Source organism: Lampetra fluviatilis, chromosome 2, assembly GCF_964198595.1.
Source record: "Lampetra fluviatilis chromosome 2, kcLamFluv1.1, whole genome shotgun sequence".
NCBI lineage: Eukaryota > Metazoa > Chordata > Hyperoartia > Petromyzontiformes > Petromyzontidae > Lampetra > Lampetra fluviatilis.
Window position 1 is genome coordinate 18,462,992 of NC_136276.1, and position 20,116 is coordinate 18,483,107.

Consider the following 20,116-nt stretch of genomic DNA (forward strand, 5'->3'; position numbering starts at 1 on the left):
ATTTGAAGGAACTTTTTGAAAATGTTCAATATATAGAGCAGCTTTCTCTCTGAAGGTCATTTGAGTTTACATTCAAATGCATTCCTACGTCACACGTGTCGTGAGCAACATGCTGTACACGTTTATATCAATGAGTTATTTTGGTCATATTTGAACAGGGACAACTTCATCTTCTTGGTTCATTCGGTAAAGTCACATAAAAGGGAAATAATGAAAATAAAACATAATAAAATACAATTCTCACGACGTTTCGGCCACAACGCAAGCAGCCGTCCTCAGGTGAAGAACAGGTCTGTCAGAAAGACAGCGTCTGAATGAACACCACCAAGCTTGGCAGCTCATATTTCATTATTTATTATGGGTTTACTTATTTATTATGTTTAATTTTATTTGTATTATTTTATTATTTCCCTTCTACGTGACTTTACTGAAAGAACCAAGAAGATGAATCCCTGCAGTCACGAAAGCTTTAAATCGAAAGGGACAACTTCTTTAAGCCAGACTAATTGGGAGAAGAGCCTTTCCAATGTTAGGGGATGGCCGGCATTCTGCCTTATAATCCCGAGTCAAGGGCGCTAAACATAATGCCCCACCCAGCTTAGAAGTGGTCTTCAACTTACTGTCACTGCCAGACACCCTTCCATGCCAGGCCCCTCGGCATTGCTCAACCTCCAGGTAAAAACGAGGCCTTGTTCATATCAAGCAAATATGGGTCCTGTCTGAGAATCCGAAAGGACATTACAGACGCTGCGGGACTTGTCGTAACGAGCTGTGACTCTTGTCTGCATACCCTTCTTCTGCAGGTGACTTTCCGTACACGGATTTACCACTGCAACATCAACAGCCAGGGTGTCATCTGTTTGGACATCCTGAAAGACAACTGGAGCCCGGCACTCACCATCTCCAAGGTGCTGCTTTCCATCTGCTCCCTGCTCACCGACTGCAACCCTGGTGAGTTAAGGGCACTGCAGCGTGTCCGTGGTGCCTGCTGGACCCAACCTTGCCCCATGGTTGCTGACCTTTGGTAGTTTTGCTGAGTCACTGTAGCAGTTGTTGCTGTAGTGTTGGGTGAATCCAGTGAGGTGGCAGGGTGGGCTTGGGAGAGGCCGTCACGTGGGAGCCAGGCTGGGCAGGAGGGAGATTGTGGAACCACCAGGGGCCTTAGTGGATGGGATGAGATTTCTGGTATGATTTTATTTTTCCTCCCATAGCTGTAATTTCGTGATAAGTGCAGAGCCAAATGTGATGGGGTTTGCAAAAATAAAAAAATCACGTTTGCCGAGCACAGGGTTCGAGGCTCAAAAACGCCAAGTGATGAGTATCGCACGTCCGATAGGCACGTTTGGCTACACACGGTGTGAAAGACGTTCCGCATGCATACATGCATAGGTATTGAACAGCACTACAAGTTTCTATTAATTTATAGCCAATGCAACAAAAAATATAGGTCATTATTTAATAACTTAATTTGCCAGAGGCTGCAAAATTGGGCTCAATATAAATGTGAAAAAAATGTCACGTCTAGCAAGTTTGTGTGTTGGAGGGACACAACTGCAACACACGTGACCAAAGTTTAAGACGGTTATTATGGTGGACTGGGAGCAAAATGATGACATGAAGAAGTGAACGAGGGTGGGTAGAAGCACTTTTTGAAAATCTGAACTTGGTGGTGAAAGCAGGCGGAGCGATGAAATCCCTTTGCGAGCAGGCCCTGGGGCAGTGGTTGCATCGTGAGACCGCGAGGGTTTTGGGAGGCCTTCATCCTGCAGTAGATAGGTCATGGTAGCTAGTGATGTGTCATAGATATATCATTTACCTGATCTCTGCATTCGGTGGAGGCATTAAATGAACCTCATGGCGGTATCCCGGGGTACCATAGCACCCTGGCTGTCGCACAATGTCCGTGATGCAGTCGTTTTTAGTCTGTTGATGGTCGGCGATGCGGCAATAGACTCGTCTCGACGAGCTGTACTCACGATGCACCACCACGGTGCGTACGCGAGCGTTCAGGGTTTCAGCGCAATCGTTCTGGCTGCGTTTCGACATTGCGGAGTAGCACTGATGTGGATTGATTGGTGTACCCCAGTCGCGGAGTTAAGTACACCCCTGGAAAAATATCGTGTCCCAGAAATACAAATATTTAATTGCCTCGGCCCATTTAGTATTATTTGGTATCCCGGGGTACCGCCATAAGGATCAAATCAACCCCACTGATTGTAAATAATTAACTTGAATCAAATCGTGATTACAAATTGCGACAATTTGAGGTGGATGACATAAGAAAAACTTAATAATTAGTCAGTATATTGTGGTACCAGTCTGTCATTGGATGCAGCAAAAACTAATTCCTTATGCATTTCTTAGTATCTTGATGTTTTTAAATGGAATTTTCTTTTGTTTTTTTTAGTAATGTGCTCCAGCTAAGCTAACTAATTAAAGCGCGCCTGCTCCGTTTTGCCAAACAAAGGATGCACTCCTAATCATCGCCCGCGGTCGCGTAGCACAAAAGTAGTTTTCTGCAGCGACCACCTCGTGGCACGACAGGTGTTGTCACGTATTCAGAACATCCCACTGGGCGATCCTTGGAGATGAAAGTCTAATTGCATTGAGCCCCCAAAGAATCTTACAATTTACATTAATTGTCTGTCGGCATCCTAGGGATTATCCCTAGAATGACGTTCACGTGCACTATGCGAATGTGGAGCGTTTGTTTTTCTACGTTTGTTGCTTTGCTCTGAACCCAGCGGCAAACGTGTGCAGACCCTGTTTGTCCCGAGTAGATGTCTTGTGCTGCACAAGCCACTTTGACAGCGGCACTGTGATTTGCACAAACTATTGAAGACATTCATTGTCACACACTTAGCAGGGTGCAGCTTGGAATATTTGACCAGTGTCCTATTAAATACAGTTACAATAGGTCGGACAAAGGAGTACCTGATCATCTACATAATAAAAAAATCATTCATTATTAACATAGTTTAACATTGCAAACAAATTAACGGTATCAGCTAATGAAGTATAACAATGTTATGCAGGAGGTCGTTGTCGGTTCCATCCTGACCCTGACAATACCTTGATATTTGTAGATGGCGTGTTCTCTCCTCTCCCCTTGGTCGCGTGGCTTTCTCTTCGGGTCCTCCGGGTTTTCCCTCCACATTTATAAACATGCGTTCACATTATTTGGATGAATTCCTACATTGTGATAAGAAGACACTTTGACCTATCATTTGTGGCCAGGTCACCTCTGCAAAAGATAGCGAATAGCTCACTGGGCTTTACCTGGCAAATAAAATAGTAGGATATTTCGATTTAAAGCTTTCGTGACTGCAGGGATTCATCTTCTTGGTTTTTTATTACTTCCCTTCTACGTGACTTTACCGAAAAAACCAAGAAGATAGTAGGATATTGTTAAGAAATGCACAATTTCAAGACAAAATAGCATTTCATGTCGTGATACATTGGAATTGAGAGCTTCACCACAAATGGCACGGAGGGGGGGGGGTTCAATCTGAGCACGCTGCTGCTGCTTCTGCTGCTGCGTCCAACAGCCTGGCCCTGCGGCCCCCACCACTCCAGCACAGCACGTGCGTGTGCACAGCGAGCGTGTGGGCAGTGCGTGCGTGTGCACAGCGCGTGCGTGTGCACAGCGCGTGCGTGTGCACAGCGCGTGCGTGTGCACAGCGCGTGCGTGTGCACAGCGCGTGCGTGTGCACAGCGCGTGCGTGTGCACAGCGCGTGGGGGAGGAAGTCCACCGTGTCATGTGCTGGGCAGGCACAGGTCTTGCTCATAGGTGCTCATCCGGCTGCTGCTGCTGCTGTACCAAGCCCGTGTGCACGGGCACGGTGTGTTCCAAAACTGGGCAGATATCGGTCTGTCAACCACACACGTCCCATGATTTCTTACCCAAGCGGTACAATTCACACGGCATAAACAGTCTAACTGCACAGTAGAATAGATGCTCACCTGTTTTCTGGAATGTTTACCTTTTACCCCATCATCAATAAGCTTGGATAATCTGCAAGTATTCTGTTTTCCTACATATTTCCAAAATCATCATTAAAGACCTGGACTAATATCCTAATCAATGAATCTACTGAAAAGGTCCTGTGACCCAGTAAAGCATGTAGATAATGGATGGGAAACTCAAAAAACACTTGGTGCATTAATCATTATCGCTGCCTTTTAACGGGAAAAAATATCGAGTAGGCTTGACACTTTGGCCGGCAGCCCTTCAGAGCAGCAGAGAAGGCAGGAAAATTGCCGTATAGGTGGAGATTGCATTTTACACTGTGGAGCTTGAGAGCTGGGAAATATTCGTTGAGTTGACAAATGACAGTCAGGTGGTTTACTCTGAGTGGACATTAAGTGGTCAAACCTTTTAAATCAACGAGTCTTGAACGGCGTGTTTTTTTTGCAAATGTATTTCTCGCTTGTAAGGTACTGCATTCATCAAATGATTGGAAACAGAAATGTGTTGATAATATATTTTATGGTCTATGTTTGTAAGTTGAATCATTCAGAATTGTAAATGGAGATGAGTATGCACCGTGCTTGGTCATATACAGTATGATTTGACTTTTTTTGACTCGATCAAGATGCACTTCCCTCCCCAAATGTTATCTCTCTGTCTGCCCCCCTCCCCACCACCAAAATCCCAACCCCCTTCTCCAGCTGATCCGTTGGTGGGAAGCATCGCCACACAGTACCTGACAAACAGGGCCGAGCATGATCGGATGGCTCGCCAGTGGACCATGCGCTACGCCACGTAAGCTGGTTGCTGCCAAAAAGAGTATTTTCTACGAGGGGTGATCGAAAAGTTTATGGCCCGATGTAGAACTTTCATCGTACTCACCTTGATGAAACTGTGCTATTGCCCGACCTGGCCCCCCCATGCAGTTCAAAGTGCTTAGTTCCATTGATTTTCCAACCCTTCGACTATGCTCATGAAATATCCATTATCTTCTTACGACTCAAACCACTCAATTACACCATTTTTTGTTGTCATCGGTCAAAAAATATCTTTCTCTGAAGGAGATCTTTTTTACTTTGGAAACATGCAGGAGTCACTAGAAGGCCCAGATCTGATGATTGTGTGGAATGAGCGACCAATTCAAATGCGACATCACAAGTGGCAGCCGTGGCAACTTGGAACTTGTGAGCTGGATCATTGTTCTGTTAAAACAGCACAATGTATCGTGACGTTTAGAATCTTTTTGATAATTTGTAATGTTTTTCTTTTCAATTGGGATCTTTGCAATGCTGCCGTTTGAAGGTGGCTTAAAATAAGAATGTTGTGACTTGATCTGCCTCCCATAAAACCAACACTTTGCCTCGCCTTCAAGGCTACACTTTAGTGATAGTGATTCTGTTTCCAATTAATTATCTGAGCTTTGGTCTCTGAATCAAAGTGACGGATGCATGTTTTATCTTTAGTCCCTTGTCTTTTAGGTAACTTTTTTTAATGGAATTTGATTTATGGTCCAGGTGAACATGACTGCCTGAGTCTAGTTCGCTTTTACTGGACGTTCAACATTTCTGAGGCCCCATGTCGTAGACACTTGCTTGTCCATATATTGTTGGTCAATCTCTGCCTTTTGCGATACTATGTGATAAGCCACAAGTCTGAAAAATATCTATTACGATCAGACAGCGGTGGTGTTGATTAGCTCATGAAATGTTTATTATTTTCAATGTTAGTAGTTGGGCGGACATACCCATGGCACATCAGGGTCACAAGTCCTCTTCCACATTAAATCCCTGCACACTGCTCACCATGAGATATGATGAGGCAGTCTGCTTTGTCAGTGTTGGGTCGTTACTGTGTGACTGTTCTCAGCTCGGATTTCATTATTTCTCAACTAACACAGACAATTCAAACTCCTATTCTGCATGAAAGCACGGTAATCATTATGAAATCAATTGAATCTGTTAATGGAACATTTACACTTTGCGTTGTAGCACTAATAGTTCTGTGTTGGGCCGTGGGTCATTGATCACCCCTTGTCAAACCTTTCATGGAAAAAAAGGGGGAACCGAGATGTATATGGTGTAAAGTCACTCAAACTGTAAAGTGATTTTCTATTATAAAAAGGAAAAAAAACAAAAAGCAACTAATGATTTCTAGAGCCTTTGCAGGTGAGCTTTGAGGTAGCAACGTAGGCCAATTTTGTCTCGTTTCCATTAGGGACGTAGTGCGCGTTTTGAATATAACCTCCAAGAGTTCCTAGATTAACGTGGGCAGTGCCAGATTTTTGCATGTGTCAGTGCGTGTGGTCCAGTTGGTTCCTGATTGCAGTGTTACATTGTATTTTCAGTATCTTGACATGTTGGAGTAGTGTTTCAGCAGTAAACTATTATTCAGGAAATGCAGTCTTTCAAAGGTGGAAATCTGTGTGCGTGTGTGGTGTAGAAGAGGGCAAATGTCTCCCTGAATGTCCTTATCAGTTTCTCTTTCGTTACAGTCTCCAAAGGGCGCAGCAGGTTGAATGTTTCCCCCTTTGCTCTTGTACAAGCTTGTCCATATGTATCATCATCCAGTAAATGAATGGTGTAGTTCAGTTAATTGTTTAATGCTTTTAGATTAATGTTTTTATTGAAATGCCTGATAACTAATTTTTAGGTTGTTGCAACCACAACATATTTCAATGTATGTTGAACTTCTTTCGCATCGTTCGTAGCCAGCCGTGCTAATTGGAGGTGCGGGGGGAGGGCAACCAACTAAACGCAAAAAGCAGTTCTAAAGAAAAGAGTTTTCAATCTAGCTGATTTAAAAGTGCATAGCTCCAGTGGCTTCCTAATATCGGAATGAAGAGCGTTCCAGACGGCCACAGAAGCGCATCTGAAAGCGCCGCGCGATGCGGTGACCGTCTTTGTTTGACGGTGCACACAAGCACGGATTAAGTGGCTCGGCAAATGTTAAAGGATAATATTATAAGAAACAGCCTTTGTCAGAAAGGGAAAAATATGTTACTTTGACCAGTCAAGCCTTCTTGAGCTTAATAAAGTAGGGATATGCATGAGTTGTTGGATGTTTAAAAGCTTGTGCAATCTCTTGTTATTGTAAATGTACATAATGTTTACATTTTATTGGAATTTTCCCAACACTAAATTCGGGGGTTTCAGCCATTTCCAAAACATGTGATTAAGACCCTAATTCCTAATCCTTGGCAACTGTGCACTGTTAGATTTCCCAGGAAATGTTAGGCCTGGCAAATGTTACAAATTCATAGCCATGGTTTTCTCTCACCGTTACCAGTAATACATTTGAAATTTAAATCTTTAACCTGTACATTTTGCTGACGTAAGGCATAATGAATGCAATAAGACGATTTACTGTAACTGTTTAACACGTAGTAGGCTTTCGCGACCAATATCATCCATAATAGAGTTTTTTTTGGATTAGATCACGTAAATATATAAATGTGTCGTTAAAACCCACCACCACCCGACACAGCCAACTAGTAAGGGTTGTCACGTAAACAGAACATGCCAATTCGTCACTAGTACAGCACACCGGTGTGTTGGAGAGCCAAGCCACAACATTTACAATCTGAGTACGACGTTTCGTCAGTAATTACAACTAGCTTCATCAGGCGATAGCCAGATTTGTGGAGAAGTCTAACTGTTTCGTTCTTTATATAGAGGCGTAGATGTGGTGATCACGCTTCTATGCTCTTGCACCACGTGGGGGGGGGGGGGATTCTAAAGGAAATGTACATTATGCATTAACCTGATGTTCCATTAAGACCCATAGTTAGTACAATAGGCTCTGCCATGTACAAATTAGCACAATAAGTAACGAAACAAATACAGCCCGACATCGGTAGGACCTCTTCGTTCATCAAAAACTCTGAACATCTCGGAAAAATATAATCAAGGATAATAAGCTTCACCCTAATGATATTCTCGTAAGTTTTGATGTGACCTCTCTGTTCACGAGGGTTCCAGTCAACGAGTCAATTAAATTACTCGACACTCTGGTAACGAACAAAGGTTTAGCCAAAGATATCCCAAGACTAGCTGAACACTGTCTAAAGAACACCGACTTCTTGTGGCAAGGTGACTTCTATAAACAAAGGAAGTAGCAGCAATGGGCTCTCATTTGTCTCCTGTGATAGCGAATTTGTACGTGGAAGATTTTGAAACAAAAGCAATAGCTTCAAGCACTCTAAAACCATCTGCTTGGTTTAGATATGTGGATGACACATGGTGGTCTGGCCACACGGCAAATATACACTAAACGCATTTCTAAATCATCTCAACTTGCAAAACCCATCCATCCAGTTCACCATGGAAGTGGAAGCTGACAGAACTCTACCATTTCTGGATATTCTGCTCGGACGGGGCCGGAGTGGTAAAATAACAACACAGTGTTTACCGAAAGAAAACGCATACTGACGCCTATCTAAAAGCAGTCACACCATCATCCCACGCAGAAATCTGCTCTTATCAAGACGCTCATTCATCGAGCTAAGAAAGTGTCTGATGGTGACAGTCTGAGAAGTTAAATTCAACATGTTAAAGAAGCTCCGCAAATGAACGGTTACAATGGTGCACAAATCAACAGGGCAAATAATGCCAAAACCAAATCAAATAACACGACCATTGAAATTGCCCAAGTAATTAAAACGCTCAAATACCGTACATTGCGGGAGTAACTCATAAACTAGCCAGATGTTTGGAAAAACAAACATCCAAGTCAGATTTGGCACAGTACATAAAATACAGAAATTAATATCTGGTACAAAGATGTATTACCGAAGCTATCAACAGAAGGTGTGTCCAGGATTAACTGCACGTGTGGTAAATGTTATGTTGGGCAAACAGGACGAATGATGAGCACGAGACTAAAAGAACATCAGAGAAATATTAAATTCTCCCAAATTGTACAAGAGCGCAGTTGCGTTGTCAACGCATCTATGCCTCTATATAAGGAACGAAATGGTAAGACTCCACAAATCTGGCTGTCGCCTGATGAAGCTAGTTGTAATTACTGGCGAAACGTCGTACTCAGATTGTAAATATGGCTTGGCTCTCCAACACGCCGGTGTGCTATACTAGTGACGAATTGGCCACGTTCTGTTTACGCGACAACCCTTACTAGTTGGCTGTGTCGGGTGGTGGTGGATTTTAACGACACATTTATATATTTACGCGATCTAACCCAAAACAACTCTTATGGATTACTGTAACTGTTTTATTTGTGTGCTGAAGCTGTACCGTGTACTGTCCAGTTCCCCCTGAACATGACTGTAGTTTATACGATTTACAAATTACATTTATTATGCAAACTACTCATTGGGTTTTTGTTTATTTTATTTGACTGCACCAGCAAGGAAACTCAAGGCCTCGTGTACCATTTAGTGCAATGGAAATGCCCCGTTGTTGCCCGAAAACTCTGCCCCGCAGAGCAAATAGGCACTTGACTTGCGTTATACTTAACATTGGTTTCAGTGACTGAAATGGCAGTGCCACGAGTTCTTTTGTGTACACGTTAGTGGGCAAGCCTGAAAGGTGAACCAGTGTTTGAGATGATTACGAGGCCATGTCAGCGCACCACTTAAGAGAAGAAAAAACACACCACCTCCGTCCAATTTAAACAATTCTGTACCTGCACAAAGGCACAAAGAGATGGCAGCAATTGCGTGTCGAAGAAGGTTAGCCACTGGGCGAAGAGTCACATTTAGTGTTGGGGGGGGGGTATAGTGTCCGATGTGGTCGGCATCATTCATGGCATCGCACTGGTCAGAACTGCAGTACAACAAGCAGACAACGGAAGATGTCTGGCTCTTGAATGCAGATTACGAGCAGCATAAGTTCCTCGCATGATGAGGTGCTCAACTTGAAAGTTTTTTTTTATTAAAACTTCACAAATACAAGAGAGTAGATATCATCATGAAGAGGGAGAGACACATGCCAGTACAGATGGGTTTGAGGCTTGTCAGTAAACAGAGCTCCTGTTTTCTGTGCAATGTTCATCAGCAGATGTTGTTCTCAAAACAAACTGGATCCTTTCTCAGTTCTGCAATGCGACACTCTGTTTCACTCGTGCACAGGACCATTTCATCACTTCATCCTCCTTTAGGTCACTTCTAATTAATTGGGTCACAATCTGCTTTCGAGATGCTCCCCCGGATAGAGTAATCTGCTGCATTAATGACATTACTCTGAAAACACGACTTGTTTTGCCCACGTTACCTTTCGTAAAACGTTGCAGCCATTCTCCATTCTTGCCATGCACGGCAACCTTTGGGGGAGGATATTCGTGATTGTGTGTATTTAAGGGAGCGCAATAAATATGCAACGTGAGTAATTATAAGAAAAAAAAGCCCTGTTGTACTCACGTGACGCATTTCTTCACTGCTTCGTACATGAGGCCCCTTGTCTGTCCGAAACTTTATCTGTATTTCTGTCCAACACAACATGGTTCAAGAAAGCCTAAAAACGCGTACCAAAGGAATATTTTTTACAAACCACATACAGATTTCTGCTGCTATGCGAAAATACAGGTCAAATTGTAAGAACCTATAAATTATGAAGTATTGCCATCATGGATTCACGATCAGTGGATTGGGTTCAGTTGATCCATTGAGCCATAGCATTATCAAGCTGCTTTTATGTTGCCATATTTTGGGTTTTAATTGAAACCAAATCAATTATTGGGTACTTTTCGCTCATGGCATTCGGAAACATTGTGTTCTGCCATCTTCATTGGACTTGCTGGTCATGTATCCTCACTGTTTCAGGGCAGATAGCCACAAATATATGTACATGAAGTATTAGCAGCGCAGTAAATGAGTATTCATGAACAGCATTGTTCTCTATTTTAAGAGGTTAGGTTTTTTTTTCCTTTCATAAATCTAAATGTGTGTACTATGTGGTTAAGATTATTTGGATGGTAGCAAGTAGGGTCAGGTACAAGCTATATTAGGTTTTGGGAACAGTATACGTATGTGTATGTACAATGAAAGACTGTTGAATTGAAGACTGCTCTGTATCGATGTCATTAAAGGCACTGTTTTTCTCATCTGTAAAACATGTCATGCTTTCTTTCTGTAATTGGTCTCTTTGCAGGCTGAGAGATGTGCCCATTGAATGATGTAAATGAGAATATTTTTGCCCATTATGTTCCAAGAAACTTCCACAAAGATGTATTGCTTGAGGGGTACAATGTCAAACTGAGATTTTATTTCACGGCCGATCCATTATAACTTTCCACAGGTTGCATCTGCTTTTGAGTTTTCACATTTTGAAGGCTGACTGCTTCTATATGTGTGCGGGCCTGCTATTTCTCTGAAAAATATTTAAATCTGGGGTCCTTACCATAATGCATGTGGGGTTCAGGCACATGCAAGTATTATAGAGCAGTGAGAAGACCGGACGTTCTCCAAGCTGCGATTTCAATGTGAAGCCTGGCGATTTCTTTAAGAACAAGTTCAAGTATTAGGTATAGCCCTGTGTGAGCCATTCGGCTCTTGAATCGGGTGCAACCGCAACAAACAAAAACATGAACAAGAAAACATCTTAAAGAGGATATGTGACTAAGTGCAAACAGAAAATCCAAGAAAAGACAGCAAAAAATTGCAGAAAAAAACACCGTACACCAACGCTGTGTGCATAAATCCCAGTGGGATGCACATTTATCGACACTAATTAATACCACTGTAAAAGTGTGAAATATTATTGACAATTGATTGACAATTTCTCTTAATTATTCGTTTTTATATTTCACTGTGAAAACTTCGATCTGCTGATCCTGGTCTACTTATTCCATGGACCAGACTGTGTTCTATGGGAGACTGAGATTCTGTACCTCGGCTGCACAATTGTGGAATTCCCTTTGTCCTACAGGGAATTCGGAGTCTGTTACACTTTAAATCGCGTGGTAGTACCTGTTTTTTTACAACAGGCTTGCTTCATAACCTAAGGTTCATGTCAAGTGCTTTGAGGCATTGTGCGAATTACGCAGCAGATAAACGAATATAGTATTTTGCATATTCTTGGTTCTTTCGGTAAAGTTAAGTAGATAGAAAATAAAATAATGAAATTAAACATTTTAATAATAAAAGCCAAAAACCCACGACGTGACTGGGGCAAGATTGAGAATTGTCAGCAATATAAGCGTGAGCTGGTTGCGTTACACATCCACGTCCCCCGTACTGTGAAACTTATTTTGCCTCCCAATTGAAATGTGGAAAGTTCAATCCCAGATCGACGTTATCAGGTAATACTGTACATACCAATAATAGAGTTCTTTGCATCGGCAGCTTTTGACCGGAGTATCCTCTTCTAGCCACCCACTTCTTCCCACAGAAATATCAGAAGAGAATCGTGTGTGGGGTGTGTGTGTGTGGGGAGGTGGATCCAGTGCTTTGGCGACCTAGAATATTGCTCTGGTTATACTGGTAGGAACCTCCTGGTTACACTATCCCGCAGGGGATTATTGTGTCCGTCCGTCGTGCATCCAAAAATGGGAGGGGTGGGGCTGGGTGGAGAGGGGAGGGTGGGGAGGGGCTGGGTGGGGCTGGGTGGGGAGGGGTGGGGCTGGGTGGGGAGGGGCTGGTCACCCCGTGGTGCCCTTATAAAACTCAACGTTTAACCTACTCACGCCGGCTTGTGCCCGCCCTCACAGTCGGGCATATTTGCGGAATACACCACGCCGCCGTTGACCCTGGCCATTGACCGAGCAACCCAACGTTCCTACCAGCTCCCTCCTTAGGAATGTGTTGGATTGATTCCTGGTGATTTCAGGGTGAAATTCTGGTCGGTAATGGCCAGAGGTGGGACAAAGTCATTGTTATGCAAGTCCAAGTCGAGTCGCAAGTCATCAAATTCATGACTCGAGTCTGACTCGAGTCCAAGTCACATGACTCGAGTCCACATCTCATAGGTGGGACAAAGTCATTGTTATGCAAGTCCAAGTCGAGTCGCAAGTCATCAAATTCATGACTCGAGTCTGACTCGAGTCCAAGTCACATGACTCGAGTCCACACCTCTGGTAATGGCAGCCTGTGTTGGCTGGCGTTGCGTTTCACCGCAACTGGGTGGGGACCCAGAAATAATTTGTGGCACTCACAGCCCTTGGGGATCTTGAGTTTCCGTTAGGTATAGATTGTTATGGCTCTTGTGTGTAGTATATACACGGAGCTGGAGCATGTTGACGGCTGCATACACAACATTAAATCTTGTTTTAATGCTCCATACAACTGATACTATTTGCTTTTTTCCCCTGCTCTGAAAACAAGCGCTGTGGATTCTCGCAAGGGAACGTCAAATATGCATTGGTTGTTTATCTTGCAAACATTCAGTAAACATAACCCTGCTCAATTGGCAATTACTATTTTTGTAACCAGTTAAAGCTCACTGAGCTGTTTGTTACTTTTTCAGAGGCGACCTGGCCATACGTGATGACAGCCCATTGAAGTCGCTTTTATCATTATAGCTGTACTACCTGGCTAAGCCCGGGACTTGGATTCACCGCACCCGGCCGCCTTTGTCTCCCCAGTGGCGATGTTCACACACCACACCAGTTACTCGTTTGAGGCTGAGTCGACCTAGGGGAGGCCCAAGACCGGTTCAAATAATCGTCACCGGTGGTGGCCGTGAACAGGAATCGAACTCGGGTCGCCGGGTTCGTAGCGCGGCGTGCTACCCGCTACATTACAATGCGTTACGCTTCCACGTGCCCGGGTCACGTGACAGATTTGACGTCACAGCTCACTTGGCGTGCAAAACACGTTCCTTCGGAGTGGGCAGGTAGGAACTTGGTTGGACAGCGCGGCGTTCAGGGTGGGGGGCAGTTGGATGAGTGGGCGTGTTGACCCCCCCACCCTCCCCGACATCGTCAACCAATCGCGGCGTAGCTCGGTGTTCGGTGGGGAGGTGCATGGGTGGGCGGAATTCCGGACATGCACGACAGACAGACACATAATCCCTGGTGGGCAGTGTGGAACCTGTTGTTCCTACCTGTATAACACTCTAGGTAACTAAGACGCACACACATACACGCACACTCTGAGACTCACACTCACCCTCACACTCTCAGACTCACACACACATACACTCACCCTCAGACTCGCACACACTCACTCTCACACTCAGACTCACACACACATACACTCACTCTCACACTCTCAGACACACACACACTCTCAGACTCATACACACACTCACACCTCACACTCTCAGACTCACACACATACACTCACTCTCACACTCTCAGACTAACACACTCACACTCTCAGACTCACACACACACTCACATCTCACACTCTCAGACACACACACACATACACTCACTCTCACACTGAGACTCACACACACAAACTCACCCTCACACTCTCAGACACACACACACACTCACTATCAGACTCACACTCACACTCACACTCTCAGACTCACACACACACTCACTCTCAGACTCACACACACATACACTCACTCTCACTCTCAGACTCACATACACTCACTCTCACACTCTCAGACTCACACACACACACTCACTCTCACACACTCACACTCAAACATACACACACTCACTCTGTGTCTTACCAGAATTTTTTAGCAATTAGTAGCACCATCACCACCACAATTGCATCACCGCTACGATCAGCAATAGCATCACCGATGCCACCGCAACCACTGCCACCACCAACTTGGCAACACGTCAGCGGCACCACGTTTGCCATTCCCTGAAGGGGTTTGTCTTTTTTAACACCGTAGCCAACCTGGACATCAGAAGTTTTTCGGTGGTCACATTGCACAACAATTTGTCATTTGACTTGCTTGCGGGTTCCCGTTAACGTTCATCTTCCGTGGTGACGGAGAGGCAACCACCAACCATCGCTGGACTCCTCACAAGGTGATCACCGGCACGCTTCAGCTCCGATACATTTGAACTACCGTACTGCATCCATGTACCGGGCACCAGGAGAGTTAACAATCACTTCATTGATAATTGGTTTTTTACCCTTCTATCTGGCAATAAAACTGACACCTTTTTTACAATTAGTCATGTTTGCATAGACCACAATACCTACAGCCATAATGCAAACAAAAAACATAACTCTGATAATATATGCACTGTTTGCATTATTGTTTGCATTATGGCTGCAGGTATTGTGGTCTATGCAAACATGACTCCTTGTAAAAAAAAGTGTCAGTTTTATTGCCAGATAGAAGGGTAAAAAACCAATTCTCATATTTTTTACTGGCAAATGAGGTTCCAATGGTGTAAATCACTTCATTATTATTATGAACTCAAACCGCTCCACCTCCGCCACCATCTCCTCGGTGTTAAAAGTGTCTGACCACTGAGATTAGGACGGGCGTTATCGTTTGCGCCTGTCCTCTTCAAGGCTTCCAGCACGTGCCGATGAAATCCGTGCGTAGTGTAGTGGTAAATAGGGTTACAATTACTGTATAGGTTTATTATGCCCCTTGCACCAAGCCGTGGACCGACTGTAATAGGTTTGTCATCGCCATCACTGCACCGCCAACAGCGACAAGACCGAGTGGGAGAGCGTTTCACGGTTCGACTCCAGTGGCCGCCCTGGTCAATATCGTGTTGGCCAAACATAAATGTGCACTGTCTGCTTCGTTTAAACAAACATTCCTGTGACATCTCAACTAAGCTTTAGATTGTTTCACAAGGTAAGGCTCACGGAGCTGTATAGCTTATTTTTTAGAAGCGACCTGGCCATAAATGATAGCTCAACGAAGTGGCTTATCACGTGGAAAATGTATATCGGAAGCCACATCGATTTGACGTCCACAAATTTGCGAAGGTTGAAGAATCGCCTACAAAGGGCTCCTTTGTAATCATCGCCCCCTACTGCGAAAACTTTGAACAGGACCCTCCTGAAAAGGAGTAGGGAGACATCGGGTTTCCCCGAGTGAACAAACGCACAAACCATCAACTATCTCATTACCTTTCAATTTAAAGCTTTCGTGACTGCAGGGATTCATCTTCTTGGTTCTTTCGGTAAAGTCACGTAGAAGGGAAGTAATAAAATAATAAAAATAAAACATAATAAAACAATTCTCACGACGTTTCGGCCACAACGCAAGCAGCCGTCCTCCTCAGGTGAATCACCATCGCAGCCACGGCCATCACGACCGTCATTATACATCACCGTGAAACGCCCTGTGCATTTCATATCCAAATCGCCTCCAGTGCTGTTGCTGCTGGCGGCAATAAAAGTTGTTTAAAAGTCAAAATCTTCTTGGTTCTTTCGGTAAAGTCACGTAGAATGGAAATAATAAAATAATAAAAATAAAACATAATAAAAATAATTATTTTTATTATGTTTTATTTGTATTATTTTGTACTAAAAATAATTATTTTTTTATGTTTTATTTTTATTATTTTATTATTTCCATTCTACGTGACTTTACCGAAAGAACCAAGAAGATAAACGTAGAATGGAAATAATAAAATAATAGAAATAAACAGAATAAAAGTAATTATTTTGATTATGTTTTATTTGTATTATTTTATAATAAAAATAATTATGTTTTATGTTTTATTTGTATTTTATTATTATTTCCATTCTACGTGACTTTACCGAATGCACCAAGAAGATAAATCCCTGCAGTCACGAAAGCTTTAAATCGAAATTTAAAAGTCAAAAGTCGATATATCTTCATCCATAATACTTTGCTTAGAGACTTCTCTGTGTACATTCGGTCGGCAATGCGGACGGAGTTGATCAACTCACACAAGGTCGGTGTCGTCTCAGCCCGGGACAAACTCCTATCTTGTGTTAAACGCAATCTTGTGAGCTTCACCCACAGCTTGTGAAAAAAAAAACAACCAACGCCGTTGACTTCCTCTTAATGAAAATTGTCATCCTCTTGAGTGAGATATCATGATTTGAAGCTTTCGTGACTGCAGGAATCCATACTCTTTGGTTCTTTCGGTAAAGTCACGTGGGTAGAAGAACAATAGATCACGACGTTTCGATCGCAACGCAAGCAATCGTCATCAGGTGGGACAACCACAGCAAAAAACAAACTGCTGAAGTAGGCGTTTTTTCTTGCTGTGGTTGTCCCACGTGATGACGATTGGTCGTGTTGCGATCGAAACGTCGTGATCTATTCTTTTACCCACGTGACTTTACTGAAAGAACCAAAGAGTATGAGTTAGATATGTTCACTTTGCGCCACTGCTCCCACCTGCAAAGACATGGGCATCAATAATTGTTGTCATTAAATAACACGTTCCTTCGGAGTGGGCAGGTAGGAACTTGGTTGTACATCACATTCGTGCACGACAGAAAGCTCGCGGTCACGTGATGCACTTCAACCAATCCCGGAGCGTACGTGTTTGGGAGGGGCAATGCACGACAGACAAATAATCCCTGGTGGGCAGTGTGAAACGGTTGTTCCTACCTGTATAATTCCACTCGTTGAATTATACTTCAGCGATGAGGACTCCAGACTGATTTTCTTGTCACCCACTCCGTTCGACCACCACTCGGCAAGTCACAACACTTTTCTCTCGGCTTCCTCCACGCACTGCTCAAATTTGGAAGTCCATCCTACGGTTTCAATTCTAATAATCTTGATAATTTCCATAAATATTTTGATCTCACACTTGATGATGATTGCTTGTGTTGCAGTCGAAACGTCGTGAGAATTGTATTGTTTTATGTTTTTTTATTATTTCCCTTCTACGTGACTTTACCGAAAGAACCAACTTTGATTGTAGTGCTGTTCATTGTTGACATGTTGGTCTTCTGGATCTGTGCTCAGCAACCATAAGGAATGAAAACAAGCCACGTATATTCCTTCGAGTAAAATTGTCCACTGGCAACATATCACCTCGTGGAGATGCCGGGGATTGAACCCGGGGCCTCACACATGCGAAGCGTGCGCTCTACCACTGAGTTACATCCCCATGGTGGTTCTACCTGGGCGCAGTTCCACCTCGATACGGGGTGAAACTTCGTCATCAGCTTCCTAAATTAGGAATAGCAATGTTGCTTGGTCAAGTTGTCATCTTATATGTGCGTTATTATAATACTGCATTTTTTCGCTACAAACTATCAAGGGCAGAACGTTGCCTATTAGCTCTGATCGCAGTGGTTTATAGGCTGCTAGGCTATTTTGGAGAGACATGAACACCTCCAAAGTTATTGGGGCACATTTATACTTTCCACCAAGCTTGGAGTTAAATCAACATTCCAGCAACTTCCGTGAATCAATTTTAAAAAAATTGCATCGCCACACTTAAAGAAGGTGCAAAAACATGTATTTAGTCATTTTATGAGTCAATAAAACAATGTTTTATTTATTATTATTTTATTATTTCCCTTCTACGTGACTTTACCGAAAGAACCAAGAATATGAATCCTCGCAGTCACGAAAGCTTTAAATCGAAATTTGGTAGCCTTGTTATGAGTTTCCAGCAAAGAAGCATTATCCAAATCTGTTAGGTCTGGAGAACAATTTATTCACCTTCATCGAGTTATACAGACTTTAGACATTTAATGGAGGCTTCGAACAACCGCTTGTCTTTCGATTTAAAGCTTTCGTGACTGCAGGGATTCATCTTCTTGGTTCTTTCGGTAAAGTCACGTAGAATGAAAATAATAAAATAATAATAAAAAACATTATAAAATAATTCTCACGACGTTTCGGCCACAACGCAAGCAGCCGTCCTCAGGTGGAGAACAGGTCTGTCGAGAAGACAGACTTTACCGAAAGAACCAAGAAGATGAACCGCTTGTCTCTGAATGAATGGCCCATTCCGAGTGTGCGATCGATCATTGCACGGGGGGGCTGACATGTTCGAACCAGTTGAACAGCACCCACCACCTGCCTCTCCCACCGCGCCACCTTGCCGTGAGCCATTCGTTGCGTGAGCCACAACTGAGTGAAGAGGACTGGGGGCTTGCGGTCCGACCCACAAGGCAATTGGGCTAATCCCATATCTGCATTTCCCATAAACATGCTAAATTCCTCTGTTGATATGCAAATTCCGTTGTCAAGGCGCCCTTCCTCCCCTAACCCAGCTTAAATATACGCTGCCAAGCTTGGTGGTGCCCATTCAGACGCTGTCTTTCCGGCAGACCTGTTCTTCACCTGAGGACGGCTGCTTGCGTTGTGGCCGAAACGTCGTGAGAATTATTTTATTATGTTTTATTTTTATTATTTCCCTTCTACGTGACTTTACCGAAAGAACCAAGAAGATGAATTGGGCAACAGTCAAGGGCTACGTCTCCCAAGACCCGCATGCGATAACCACCTACATATACCATCAGAAGACTGCGCAGGATACTCGTTTTTTTTGTTGATACATATTATTCGCAAGCCTTTTTGGCTGTAGTTAGCAGGCAGCACGGATCAGTTACATTCACAATGGGGAAATTATATTCTGCCATACACAATATATATAGGGCATTGCAGCAAAATAATAAATTATTGTACTATACTTCTGTGCTCTCTCATATGGCTCTCATCTTCACCAACTCGCACTGATCAGCGTGTGGTCCAATAATACTCGCGACCAGCACGGCATGAGGGTGGCCCTTATCAATAACTGTCGTGGCAACAAGTAGAACATGGGGCGATGTACATTCAGTCACACCGGCGGAACACGTTGACACATTTGCAGTGGCGCTATCTCAGCCGCGTGCTGCGGAGGGAGATGTTATACACGACCTCGCGGAGCGAAGAGCTCCACCACGATATCTGTCACCCGCAACGAGGCGAGATCTCCATCGCGTTCGCATGCAAACAGCTTTGGGTCTCAACCTGCACGAGCGGACCTGGCCTGCTACTCATCACTCTCACTGCACCCCCCACCACCCTTCTCCCAGTGTCGGATTCTCCTCGTAGCAAAAGTCGCTCCATATGTAGCTACGTGTCCCACACTTTCAAGGGCCCCCAGCTAAATGCTTTCAAGCTATCAAGAACTATCAATTCCGGTTCAGTAATTCTGCACTTGCTCTATTACTATAGTACTATACCGCCTTCGACTTTTATGAACGACTGGGCGTTTAAGGTTAGCGATTTGTCGTATTATCTGGCTGTATAGCTAATGAAAAAATACAATTACTATGCAAGTTAAAATGTTGTGTTTTAATATATATATTTTAGGGCCCCTTGATA

General features: G+C 43.6%; 1 protein-coding gene and 1 non-coding gene across 2 annotated transcripts in view; one reads left to right on the forward strand and one right to left on the reverse strand.

Moving 5' to 3' along the window:
- The window catches only part of LOC144943756 (ubiquitin-conjugating enzyme E2 E1-like), a 66,123-nt gene extending 55,087 nt beyond the window's left edge, over positions 1 to 11,036 (forward strand). Inside the window, exons 5-6 of the mRNA XM_078871560.1 lie at positions 804 to 951; positions 4,673 to 11,036. Of these exons, the coding sequence (XP_078727686.1) occupies positions 804 to 951; positions 4,673 to 4,770 (246 nt within the window). The 3' untranslated portion in view covers positions 4,771 to 11,036. The remainder of the gene's footprint in view (positions 1 to 803; positions 952 to 4,672) is intronic.
- A 6,792-nt stretch (positions 11,037 to 17,828) lies between these two features.
- Positions 17,829 to 17,900, reverse strand: TRNAA-CGC (transfer RNA alanine (anticodon CGC)). Its single transcript has one exon. It is a non-coding gene; the product is annotated as a tRNA-Ala (tRNA).
- Positions 17,901 to 20,116: the final 2,216 nt, after the last annotated feature.